The sequence below is a fragment of the Acinonyx jubatus genome, chromosome D3 (assembly GCF_027475565.1).
Source record: "Acinonyx jubatus isolate Ajub_Pintada_27869175 chromosome D3, VMU_Ajub_asm_v1.0, whole genome shotgun sequence".
NCBI lineage: Eukaryota > Metazoa > Chordata > Mammalia > Carnivora > Felidae > Acinonyx > Acinonyx jubatus.
Genome location: NC_069392.1, coordinates 54,661,298 through 54,674,761, shown reverse-complemented (window position 1 = coordinate 54,674,761; position 13,464 = coordinate 54,661,298). Strand labels below are relative to the sequence as shown.

The window sequence follows — 13,464 nt, the reverse complement described above, 5'->3', positions numbered from 1 at the left end:
GTGCTGATAGCTCACAGCCTGGAGCCTACTTCAAATTCTGGGTCTCCCCCTCTCTCTACCCCTCCCCTGCTCACGCTCTGTGTCTCTCTGTCTCTCAATAATAAATAAACATTAAAAAACAACATGATGGTGCTCTTAATCCCCATCACCTATTTCACTCATCCCCCCACCCACCTCCCCTCTGGTCACCATCTGTTTGTTCTCTACAAAAGACCCCCCCAAAAAAGAAAGCAATCTTGAAAAATCTTGAAAAAGAAAAACGAAGCTGGAGGGGTCACAATTCTAGATTTCAAGATATACTACAAAGCCATAGTAATCAAAACAGTATTGCCGGCACAAAAATAGATACTTAGATCAATGGAACAGAACAGACAGCCCAGGGATAGGTTTATATCTTTAGATAAGAAATCGGTTGTGAAGAACTATCATACCTTTTCAAGGCACCTATCTGACACTAGTCCTTGTAATTTCACACACAAAATATTTTGGTACTCTTTAATTAATCTTTTTTATCAGCAGATAGTTACAATGGTAGCTTTCCCTCAAAATACTAGATAGCTTAAGTATTATAGGGTGGTAACATTATTATTAAAAGATATTTATGTAGGGCGCCTAGGTGGCTCAGTAGGTTGTGTCCGACTTTGGCTCAGGTCACGATCTCATGGTCTGTGAGTCTGAGCCCCGCGTCGGGCTCTGTGCTGACAGCTCAGAGCCTGGAGCCTGCTTCGCATTCTGTGTCTCCCTCCCTCTCTGCCCCTCCTCCCCCTCTCAAAAATGAACAAACATTAAAAAAAGCTATTTATGTAAAGTAGAAGTAATGAGACAACATTTTTTAAGAAGTTACCACAATTTGTAGTATCTGAAATAATCCTGTCTTTCAAAATAATTACTTGGAATGGCTTGTACTTTCCCCAATGAAGCAATGCAAACAATTTTAGAATTTCATCATTCAAACTGCTGTTATAGCCAGTTTATGAAGCACAAATATAAACTGGTCTTATTATTTATTTATATTTGTGTTGCCTCTTCTTATACTTAAAAAAATCTTATCCATTTTGATCATCAGACTGGCTGAAAATCACTCCTGGAAGTCTCCAAAAATGCTATTATGATTTCAACACATATAAATTTTTCATCATTGAGGATATATAAAAAGAATTATGGAATAAGACAGTCTATAAGATATTTCAAAAGGAACTTTGTGCTGTGGTAACATCATATATAAATCTTATTGAACATGTAGGTTGTATTAAAATAAAAGACAGTTATCAAGGGGTGCCTGGGTGGCTTAGTCAGTTGAACATCCAACTCTTGATTTTGGCTCAGGTCAATATCAATGGTTGGTGAGTTTGAGCCTCACATAGGGCTCTGCACTGACAGTGTGAAGCCTGCTTGGGATTATCTCTCTCTCCCTCCCCGCCACCCCCGTCTCCCTCCCGTTCTACCCCTCCCCCACATGTGCATGCTTGACTTTTCTTTCTCTCTCTCTCTCTCTCTCTCTCACAAAATAGATAAACTTAAAAAAAGTCATCTAGAGAAACAAGAAACAAAATGAACTATTGGAACTGCACCAAAATAAAAAAACTTCTGCAGAGCAAAGGAAACCATCAACAAAACAAACAGACAACCTACTGAATGGGTGAAGATATTTGCAAATAATACATCTGATAAGGCATTAACACCCAGAATATATAGACAATTACACAACTCAACACCAAAAAACCAAATAATCCAATTAAAAATGGGCAGAGGACCTGAATAGATATTTTTTCCAAAGAAGATATACATATGGCCAAGAGACACATGAAAAGATGCTCAACGCCACTAATCATGAGAGAAATGCAAATCAAAACCACAGTGAAATTTCACCCCACACCTATCAAAATGGTTAGAATCAAAAAGACAAGAAATAACAAATGTTGGCGAGGATGTGGAGAAAATGGAACCTCAGGCACTGTTAATGGGAATTAAGTTGGTGCAGCCACTGTGAAAAAGAGTATGGATTAAAAGTTCTATTAAAAATAGAACTACCGTATGACTCAGTAATCCCACTAGTGGGATTTACCCAAAGAAAATGACAATACGAATTCAAAAAGATATATGCACCATTGTGTTTACTGCAGCATTATTTACAATAGCCAAGATATGGAAGCAGTCCAAGGGTCCATCCATAGAGGAATGGGTAAAGAAGCTGAAAAAAATTAGGTTAATAAACTTGTGTTTTGAATTAATTCACAGTATTTTAACAGTTAATTTCAGTTAAAAGGTAAGACTCACTCTTTTTTTAAATTTATTTATTTTGAGAGAGAGAGAGTGAGAGAGAGCAAGTATGAGCAAGAGAGGGCCCATCAGAGAGACAGAGAGAATCCCAAGGAGGCTCCTTGCTGTAAGCACAGAGCCCGACATGGGGCTTGATGTCTCACAAACTGTGAGATCATGACCTGAGCAGAAATCAAGAGGTAGTCATTTAACTGACTGAACCACCCACGTGCCCCAAGACTCACTAACTCTTAAATCAGTAAAATTCAGTATGGTAAGCATTTGTCATGTGCCTTTTATGAGATAGGGAAACAACCTGTTTAAGATATGAAGATGGTTAAGGTAGGAGGCTTAATGTCTTTTGTGAAAGGCTTCTTGGGGAAAGCAATGTTTGGGCAAGAAAAAGGAGTTGGAGGCAAGAAATGGGAGGACATTGGAGACAGAGAAGCACAGATTCAGAAAACGGAGTGGTTGGAGCAGGAACAGAGATAGAAGGCTGCATCTGGAGGCAGAGGGGTGAGCTGGAGAAGGATGGAAGGGCTCTCAGAGTCTGAAGAAAGGGAGATTCATCCTGCAGGCGATTAGGCTGCTCAGCAGGTGAGTGGCATGGTTAGATGGGGTGTTGTGAGGGATAGATGACAAGAGACGAAGCCTCCTTCATGTTCTCTCTGTGCAGTTTTACCCTGTTGTACTACTGTATGCATTTTGAGAACCTCTGAAGATGCCTCTTGAGAATGGCTTTCGGAAATAGTTTGGAATGCAATGGGGCGTGCACCAAATAAACAAATCCAGGGGCCGGGGGCCAGGGAGGAGAATAATACAATAGGGCAGGCAACAGGTGCTGATGAGGAAAGTGACTGGAGACACGTTTAGAAGGTGAAATGAGCAGGACTTGTGGACTGATGAGAGCTGCTGGGTGAGGAAGTTGTGTAGAAGGAGGCTTAGGCGATGGAACCGTTCTGATGTTACCAACTCACAGGGAAATCGAAAGGGGAGCATGCTTCATCTGGAGGCAGAGATGAGGGACCTAAGCTGGCCTGGGGGTGGGGGAGTGGGACAGGTCAGAAAGGCTGTCTGGATGACTCAACACGGGAGCAGAGTTAGCACTTAGTGTATCAAACCATCCCATCTCTCATTGGTTGTTGTGTACAGTTGTGATTCTACATAAATCCATGACCTGCAGGGATCTGAGGCACTTTTGACCTCCTAGGTCACAAGTAAACAGATGCATGAAGTTTACTAGCCAGGCAGTTAAATGCAGCTTCTCACTAGCGGCTCTGCACCGATTTCTTATTTAAGGGATCCTTTTAGAGGACATTCTTGGTTAGTTTGGATTTTTAAAAAATTTTAAACAAACCTTCAGTTTATGGCGTTGTAAACTACCATTGCATCACTCCAGAGAATGGTGCCAGACATGAAGACTTTCTACGTGACTGGACAGGTATAAACACAGAAACCCTCAAGCACTAAACAGCTTCTCTGGGCTAATTTGTACCACCCTCAGTTCAAACATGTAACTCTGAACCCCTAATGCATCACGTTGTGTGGGATGCAGGCATCCGTGTCTGTCATGTTTTGGGCCTCCCTGATGGTGTGTTACACGTGGTATGTGATTCCTTTCTTGTTTCCTCTGCTAGACATTGGAGAAGCTTGGCACTGGCCCAGACTTACGTTTCATACGAGGCTGAGTGACAATTCGGCCCTTTTGATCCTACAGTGATAATCGCAGGCATGACGCCGAGGGTATAGGGTTGTCTTAAAGATTGCATTGGACAATTCGAGTAAAGAACTTAGCATGGTGCCTGGCTCACGGTCAGGAGCCACCAATTATTATTTCCCAGGTATGCTGAGTTCAGTTCCTGGTTCAGAGGTCAGTTGTCAGAGACTGGAAGATGCGCTACAGTTTATCATGAAGAATTTGTCTAAGTAGTGACTTGGAGGAACATACCGAAGAAAAACTACTGTTTGAGAGATATTTCCTTTAACATGTCCTTCCCCCGACCCCTCCCCCCCTCCCCCCCACCTACCTGTTGAGAGAAACAGGATCTAGCTGACTGTTCTGTGTAACCAAAAGAAGGACCTTCAAAGACCGCCGTGGGTAGTTTGAGAACTTCCCGCAGGAACTGATCATATCGTCCATAAACCATCACCCCACTGGAGTCAGAAATCATTGAGAAAATATCTGACGGAAGGGAAAAGGAAAGATATTTATTCATCACTTAAATATTCTCCACTGTTTCAGTGCACCATATCTGCTGCAAATAACCGAAAATGTAGCAGAATAAGTAATTTTTTTATGAAAGAGTAACATAAAGGTTAATTGTTATGCTGAAATATTCCTGGCATTGTGTTTCCTTTGGTGTCTTTTAGGTAGCTGATTCTGGAACACAGCATTGTGTTGGATAAAATTAGCATATTTTGATAAGACAGAGAATATCACATTTTTATTTTAAGGTCAGTTATCAACTCCTACATCACTCAATGGAAGGAATTTTTGTATATGTGAGGAATATGCTGACCTCACTGAAACACACAATGAACATTTTCTACAACAATGGGGTATGTATGTATGTATCTAGCTAGCTATTTGCCCATCTATATTATCACAAAAACCTTTGAGTTTTGGTTCAAGGTACTGAAAAATGAAAGATGCAATGGGGATAAGAACATAATGAAAACACTTGATTAACTTCCCACAGAAGCAGAAAACTTTCTATAAATCACAGTGTTCTAGGTGGAAGGTACTTGATTTACAGGGAAGGGTCTTTTGACTCCCGCAGTGGAGGGGAAGCCTGGCCTTGGGGAAGATCAATGAGGTAAAGTCAGAGTCCCAGACAGAGCCTATGTCTTCATTGAACCTCTGTTCTTCCGTTTCTGCCACTATGGGCACTTAGTGATATTAATGGCATAATTTCTCAAGGTACTTTATAATTCCTCTGTGGAAGTCACTATGGGAATGAAAGCGTCTGCTATCGTAGTTTGTCACTGTGCGAGACTGTGACTAGGAGGGTACAGCTGTTGGGACAAACTGTTGTAAATTCAACATGCTGCCTCTGTTCAGTTTGGGCTTAATGTCTCAAGGTCAAAATGCAGTGTGGGGACATGGTTTTTACACTGCAGTCAGATTAAGCACATTACAGGCTTTAGCTGGATTATGTTTTGAGGCTGTGAATTGGCGCTCATTTCCTTCAAATACTCCAGTTCTAAAGGATTTCTACTGTTTCAAATAGTTTATCAATTATGAGGCTAAAGAAAATTCACCCAGGCAACAAAATTAATGTTGTTTTCATTTGCCTTCACAACTGCTAACTTGGTGAATTTTCTCTCTTATGTTTCATTTTAACTGGTTAAAAAAAAAAAGCAAAAGAAAGAAAGAAAAGAAAAAAAGTTGCCCAAAGCAAAACACTCTTATGTAATCCCATATAGAGAAACTCAAGAATTCCAATAAAAAGAGGGAAAAGGAAACCCAGGAAAAGTAAATGGACTTTCCTGTAGGAGCGTAGGAGCTGACACCTTGTGTGTTTTTAGACAGGTTGGTTAACTACAATTGGGACATCCTGACCATCTTCTGGGCTTTATTTCTAGGGCAGGACACAGTTTTGAAAAGTAGCCTAGGCCTTTCAAATCTCCCGCTGAAAAAATTTAGACAACATTTCTAACTAGAGCAAAGGCAGAAGGAGTACCAACACTGACCTTTCACAAACTTGAAGCTCATATGAAACTCCTTTGTGTTGATGAAGTTTTGCTAAGCAATAGCCGAACTAGGGCTAGGTCACTGGGATTAATGGGACGTGGCTGTTAATGGCCACTCTGGTTTTTAAAAATAAACAAGGGAACTCTGAGGAAGCTATCAAAATGATATGTTTGTACCTGAGTCCTGGGCTCTCTGTTTTATATATATATTGTTATATGACTATATATATATATATATATACACACATACGTATATAGGCATATATACTATGCAATATGCTGATAATATGTAATATATGTGTATGTAATAAAATATAAGGCTACTTCAAAGATTAAATTAGTTAATGGATGAAAAGCATGCAGATTTAAAAGACACAGAATAGTGCTTGGCCCCTAGTACACAGTACAGAAATGTTAGCTACTTTTACTATTGATTTCTTTTCACGTTTTTTTTCTGTCATTTACTTCATATGCTTACACACTGCCTCCCCAATGGGATTGCTCTGTAATGTTCCCAATCATACTCTAAATCACCACTGTGATTTAGATACATACAATAATAGATTAGAAGAATTTACATTCATTGATTCATTCAACTAAAATTCACTTAGCACATACTAAATGTGTAAAATTGTGCTAAGCCATGAAGGTACAGAAAAATCAGGACATAGTTTTTTTTTGATATTTATTTTTTTAGTGAATTAAAACAAAATTTTATTTTTAAATGGTATCAAACTTAACAACAAATTGCAAGAATAAGAGTACTACAAAGGACACTCACATACCCTTTATCCAGATTCATCTATTAACACTTTATTCCATTTATTTTATCATCCTATCATCTATCTATCCATCTACCATCTGTCTACATCTACTTGTCCGTGTGTATATATGTATGTACAAACATATTTTCTGAATTGAGACTAATTTGCATATATCATGGCCTTTACCTCTGAACACGGCCGTGGGTCCTCCCTAAGAATAAGGGTATGTCCTTTTATGAGACTACAGCAAGGGCTAGCAAACTTTTTTGGTAAAGGGCCAGATAGTAATATTTTAGGTTTTGTGGACCACACATGGTCTCTGTCACACATTCCTCTTTGTACTTTATACAACCCTTTAAAAATGGGAAAACTATTCTTAGCTGATGGGCCATAGCTTGTTGACCCTGGATTACAGTGTAGTTATCCACTTCAGTATATGTAACATTGATACGCTAATCTTATCTAATATTATCTAGCCTACTGGCCATATTCCAATTTTGTGAATTGGTCAGTAACAGGGCATAGATTTTGACCTCTGGGAGGTCCCAGTCCCCTGAGGATACAGAGACATGCTTACATAGTGCATCATATGACATCATAAATTGTAACACGGTGGCGTGAATACCAGAACAGGAGGCAGCAAGGGTTCAAAGAGGGTTTCCAGAGTGAGGAGTGGGTCAGGGAAGACTTCCTTTCACAGGTGACTTTTAGGTCTTCTTAGGTGATAGAGGTGGCTTCTAGGCCAAGTATAAAGGACAATCAGGAGCCAGTGAAGCTTTAGGAAACAGCACCAGGATGTGCACAGGCATGCTCAAGCATGATGCACTCAAGCTCTTCAAGTAGTTCATTGTCAAGGGGCCTTGGGTGCACATAAGGGCTCGGTGGGAGATGAGGCAGAGGTATGAAGAGCTTCTAGCCTCTTCTAAGGAATTTAGGTGGTGTCCAGGAGATGTTGGGGAGATACTAAAGACTTAAGGCAGGCCAGTGAGTCAGAAATATTACCGTGGAGGTAGGTGTGGAGGCAAAACAACCAGTTCCGTTATAGAAACTCAACAAATCCACGGTGTTTGCTATAATGCTGGTCTTTTAAACAAAACCAAACAAGCCCTCCTCAGAAGCTTTAGAACAGCACCTGATTTTCTAGGCTAATGGCATTAAATTCAGAATTCCTTATGGTTCTTAGGACTATCTGGGAGCCCCGAGAAAGAAGCATAAACAGGTGCTCCAACTCATGACAACAATAGCTTATAACTGGACCAAGAACAATTTGACAGAAACAGGTATTTTATTCCGTCAAGTTTGTTTAGGTCCGTGTGTGCTATGACTGCAGGGGGCGCCCTCACACTCTAGGCAGCTCGGAGGCACGCAGTGGACACCCTGCACAATTGGTTCCTGGTGGCCCTGAGCACTGGAAATGGTGATGCACCATGGAGTTGTTGTCCTTTCTAATGCATTTTAAAGCACTTTGAAAAATTCAGTTGAAAATTTTCTGTTTTCTGCTTTTTGCTTTCTCAAATTCCTAATTTGTTTTCAGCAATTACTCTTGCCCCACACTCACAGGAAGGGGCTAGTTGGAACAAACTAAATATCCTTCATCCCTATGCACAAAAACAGAAAAATTGCCAGACAAGCACAGCTGGCCTATTGGCTGAAGTGAATTAGAACTTAAAGAAGGGAAAACAAAAACCCTCAAATCCTGAGAAATTCCATATCCTTTCATTTGATTTTTTCTTTTTGACAAAAGCAATGCAGAAAATCATTACTTCGGCTGTTTTATCATTAAGTGCAGCCGAAGCCGGCAAAAGAAGACCAGAGAAAACAGAATCCTGCTCAGCAAGAGGCAGCCACTGTGGTCTACGGGCAGATTTGCCTATATTTGCGTATTTAGTTAATAGTTACCACTGAAATTAAAAATATTGGTGACTCAAGATATGCGTTTTTGACTATAACATTTTGGAGAGATTCTTCCAACCAAACTGCGTTCAGTTAAATTGTTTTTATCAAAGTGCTCTCAATCGACTAACCAGAATACCACTAAAACCTTCCTGGGATTAAGTACACAAAGAGTGACTTCTGAGTCCCAGAGCTGGGGGCATATTAGGCTGTGATTCAGGTCCACTGCTCTGGGAGAGGGCAATGTGATATACCTCAAGATCGCATTCTCTGTTTTTGTGGTTCTACAGAAGTTGTGACACCGGAACTTATTTCCGCAGACTGGAGAACATAGTTTACTCCCAGTGAGACTCATGCATTTAACTTCTTTCACTGTGCTGAAAAGGTTTTACTTTGGCCACAGATAGCATGCATGCTTTGCTCACTGATGGTGGGGTGAGGAGAAAGCACCCTAGCAATTACATTGTTTGCTTTGAATTCCTGGATGTGCCGGGTTTTGACACTTGGTGAAGATCTGCTCAGAAACTTAGTTACCTTGAGCTTAACTCTGCAGACACAGGTTGCTTGTTTACCTAACAACCATTCCTTTTGTCTTTATTGGCCCCAAGTTTCTTCCTGGGCTAAGAAGGGAAAGCAGAGGCCTTTCCCAGCCCAGGGGGCAGAGGTGGGCTCCTCCCTCACCATCATGGGCACCCCTTTCTTGTTACCAGTAACTGGTGTAGCAACTGGTTTCTGATGTCACACTGGGGGCTGGGGGCCTCTGGAGTGAGACGGGACTCTTGAGATTGCAGTATCCTTTTTCCCCCAGCAGAGGGACAAAATCTGACACTGAGGAAACCTGAATGGAGAGATGGACAGCACTGTGAACCTTGCTGGCACAGCATTAATTAGCCTGGTTCATGCAAGGCCCCAAGGACCCCAAGGAAGGTCAGAAAACTGGTTCTCTTAGTGTTCCTCAAACGTATTTTAATATGGAATCCTTTTGTCTATGTGCCTATTAATATAACATTGAGTAAGTATTTGGAAACGTTTCTCAAGACTTAAAAAAAAAGTATCTCATGTCCTCAGCCTAAGTGGCCAATCATGACATGAGATCATCAGGCAAGGCCCTCAAGATTTCTTCCTCTGCCCTGGTTCATTTCGCTAAACTTTCTCCTCTCAGCCCAACCCCGAAGGAAATGCTTCCTGGATTACTCTGGAGCTATGTTTCAAAAAAGGACATTGGGGGGCGCCTGGGTGGCTCAGTTGGTTAAGCGTCCCACTTCGGCTCAGGTCATGATCTCACAGTGCGTGAGTTCGAGCCCCGCGTCGGGCTCTGTGCTGACAGCTCAGAGCCTGGAGCCTGCTTCACATTCTGTGTCTCCCTCTCTCTCTGCGCCTTCCCTGCTCATGCTGTGTCTCTCTCTGTCTCAAAAATGAATAAACATTAAAAAAAATTTTTTTTTTTTTAAAAAAGGACATTGGTCCCATCACCTTCTCATTTCACTACTATCCTCAATTAAGCACTGAAGCAGATAGTTTTTAATTTTCAAAATCTCTTTCGGGATAAAGAGAAACTAAACTCTCCCTTGTCAGGTCTGCTTGGGCTTCTCTGAATCCTTACTTCACTTGGCTAGTCCATGAAAGGAGGTTCCCAGGGTGAGGGGAGATGTGTGGTTGTGGGGTTTCCATGTGCCTTCCACCACTTATCTACTGGCCCAGTGACAGAACTCTGCTGTGCAGCATGTCTGGGGAAATTCCAGAGGATTTTTTTTTTTCTTTCTGCATCTTCCTTCATTTTTCAGTCTTGGTGCATCAAGAAGCAAGAGATCACACTCAAAAGCTGACAGGCAGCAGGTGAGAAAAGAGCCTGGGGGCAGCGAATCACAGATGATTAGAGCTGGGAGGGAACCTCCGGGCGTCTAACAAAATCCCCAAGTTTGGGACAGAGATGGAAGCTGAGGACTAAAGAAGTGAGGTAATGTCCACAGAATAACTCAGCAAATTAGTCACACGGCTGGGCTTGCAAGCTGGGGTTCCCGGTTCCATGACAGTGCTCCTTTCCCACACAGCATTATAGCCCAAACTCATAATATTTCAGGTAAGGGAAAGGGGTTAAGTGGAAATTTTTCTTTTAAACACTGCATCACTTAGAAATAGTTAGAAATGAAAATTCTTGTCCCCGAGTCCCACCTTAGGTCTTCTGAATCAAAAACTCCGGGAGTGGTACCCAGAAATCTATAGTTTAAAAAGCTCTCCAGATGATTCTATAGATCCAAAAATTTCAGAACCACTAGAGAAAAAAAAAAAGTCACGTTCAAATCCTGGTACCATCTTAGCTATAATGACTTCATTCTACCCGAGTCTCAGCTTCTTTACCTAAAGCAAACAAAATGCCTGTGTTTTCTTGGTTAAAAAACTACCACATTTAGTGACAAAATGTACATAAAAGGCCCACAATCACTCGATGCACCCTAGCTATCACGTTTTTATTGGAATCCAGTTAATTCTCAGTCTATAGCGTCTCTGTGTGATTCTTATGCCTGTAACCCTGGCAATGTCTATTTTGGAACCTTCGGAATTCCCAGTGACTTGAACAGCACCGGCTGAGAATAATGAGGAAATATGCCAGGAGTTTTGGCTTTGGATTACCTAAAAAAAGAAGGCTTCCCGACATGGCCTTCATGTCCCTGTGATGGTGGACTTATACCTGTGAGGCAGTACAGTACAATCAACTTGAAAGAGTATATATCTTACTTTAATATTACAAAAAGCCTAGTGGGTGATACTCAACAGGTTGTAACATAATAATCCATAAGTAGAAGGAAAATATTAATATCATTAACATTTACCTAATATGAAAATATTTCTTTGACACAATGCAAAGATCCATGAAGATTGTATCTCAAGTAGCACTCGTAGAATGAGGAAAGTCAAAGTGGACGGCAGGACACAGAGGACATGGGGAAAGGAGAATGGTATAGGGGAGGGATCGGCAAAGAGAGACACAAAGAATAACTTACATCTTAATTTGTCCATGATCTTCCCTCCACACAATGTGGCTAAAGCCATTTTGACAGCAAATACTGAAATTTTACCATGGCCTTCCCTGTTTAATAACAGAAAAAAAAAAAAAAAAAAGATGTCATTTGGAGAACTTCCAGTAATGCGATTTGACATTTTCTGTTCTGTAGAAATCATAGGACACCATAGCTGCATACATTATGTGAACATATCCATTTTAGAAAAGACCATGAATACAATTGAACACAAGTTTCTGAAAAGCTGACTATTCAATGTTTCATTTTTTCAAGAGATAGCAGAATCTTCAAGTTATTCTTTGTCTATGTCACTTGTTCAAAGCATGAGCTGGCAGCTAGAGGGATATGTACTATTTAGCCATGGATTACAATTACAGAACATGATTTTCACTTGGGGTTTCATAAAATAATTTTATGCATGATGATTCCACAGTCTCCATAATTTAATTAAACATGGTTTCAGGAAAAAAAAATTTTTTTGGTAGGAGAATTCCTGAATTTTATTAGAGTAACTATGGGGATTTTTCCATCACACCTTTTTTTTTCTTCACCCATCATTTCCTACCCACAAGCTGACTGTGTTTGTATGATACATTTACTTTCCAAAGAGAGTTGATATTTTAAAGGGGCAAAAGTAAGAGCTCTGTTTGAGCTCCTTCTACCAAATTGACATTAGAGCTGCCAAATCTTCATCGATTCAGGAAGTGTAACTGACTTGTCCTTCACAAAATGTGATATAAAGGGCACACTGTAAGAAGTATAATATTTCAGCTAAATGATTTTGCAGCTGGGATAAACTGTTCGTTCTTGTATCCTTGGAATCAGAAAGTGTATCACATTAGTAACTCATTTCTCTGATAGTTGCTACTCTTAAGAATGATCAACAGAGTTATTTTAAATAATAATGTGGCTTAAAAGTAAGTAAAGTCAGTACTGACAAGGGTTTAATATATAGAATAAATCATTTATATGACTAAGATCCGTATATATGACATTTTAGAAGAATAAGGTGCAATAAACAATTGTGTCTTTGTTCCTTATTAGACTCCAGAGATAGATGACGTTATTCACCCTTGCTGCTGTCATTCTTAGCATAGTACCTCAAATACAGCCATCCAGAATGTGAAAGTGACTGAGCCCTATGCTGTTTGCTCTCCCATTTATATTTCTAAGCCTAAGCACCAGATCTGTGTAATTAGTTATTGGATACCTCATGTCAAACTAAGTGTGTTCAAAGTAGAGCTCGTTATCCTTACAAAGCCCTCCCATAATACTCAGACCAACCCACTACTATCTGCCTCTGGTTGTTAGTCCCTCTTCTGGTTGTCAGACTCACCATGCACCTAGTTACCCAAAAATGAACTCTGGGGAAGGGGTTAACCTTGACTTTGTTCTCTTCCTTAATTCACCACCACCTCAAATGTGTGAGGGACTCAAATACATGTCTGAACTGTACATTAAGGCCATTCCCTGCTTTGCATTCCAACTGTCATTGCTTTATCAGCTCTTGCTTAAACACTGTAATAATTTCTTAAATGATCTCTCTGCTTGCACACTCACATCACAAAATCGACCATATTATTTTTTTTTTATGTTTACTTTTGAGAGAGAAAAGAGAGAGAGACGGTATGCGAGTGGGGGGGGGGCAGTGCTGAGAGAGAGGGAATCATGGAATCCGAGGCAGGCTCCAGGCTCTGAGCTGGCAGCACAGAGTCCAACGTGGGGCTCGAACCCACAGACGGAGAGATCGTGACCTGAGCCGAAGTCGGATGCTCAATCAACTGAGCCACCCAGGCACCCTGATGATATTATTTCATTATTTAAAACTCTAATTG

At 40.6% G+C, this 13,464-nt stretch overlaps 1 protein-coding gene across 28 annotated transcripts in view; it reads right to left on the bottom strand.

Annotated features, from left to right (window-relative positions):
• DTNA (dystrobrevin alpha) overlaps window positions 1–13,464 on the bottom strand; it is a 352,058-nt gene that overhangs the window by 72,758 nt on the left and 265,836 nt on the right. For all 28 annotated transcript variants that reach the window (XM_053206596.1, XM_053206598.1, XM_053206597.1 and 25 more), the window contains 2 exons: window positions 11,612–11,697; window positions 4,287–4,441 (listed from right to left, as the gene is read on the bottom strand). In XM_053206596.1, the coding sequence (XP_053062571.1) occupies window positions 4,287–4,441; window positions 11,612–11,697 (241 nt within the window). The remainder of the gene's footprint in view (window positions 1–4,286; window positions 4,442–11,611; window positions 11,698–13,464) is intronic.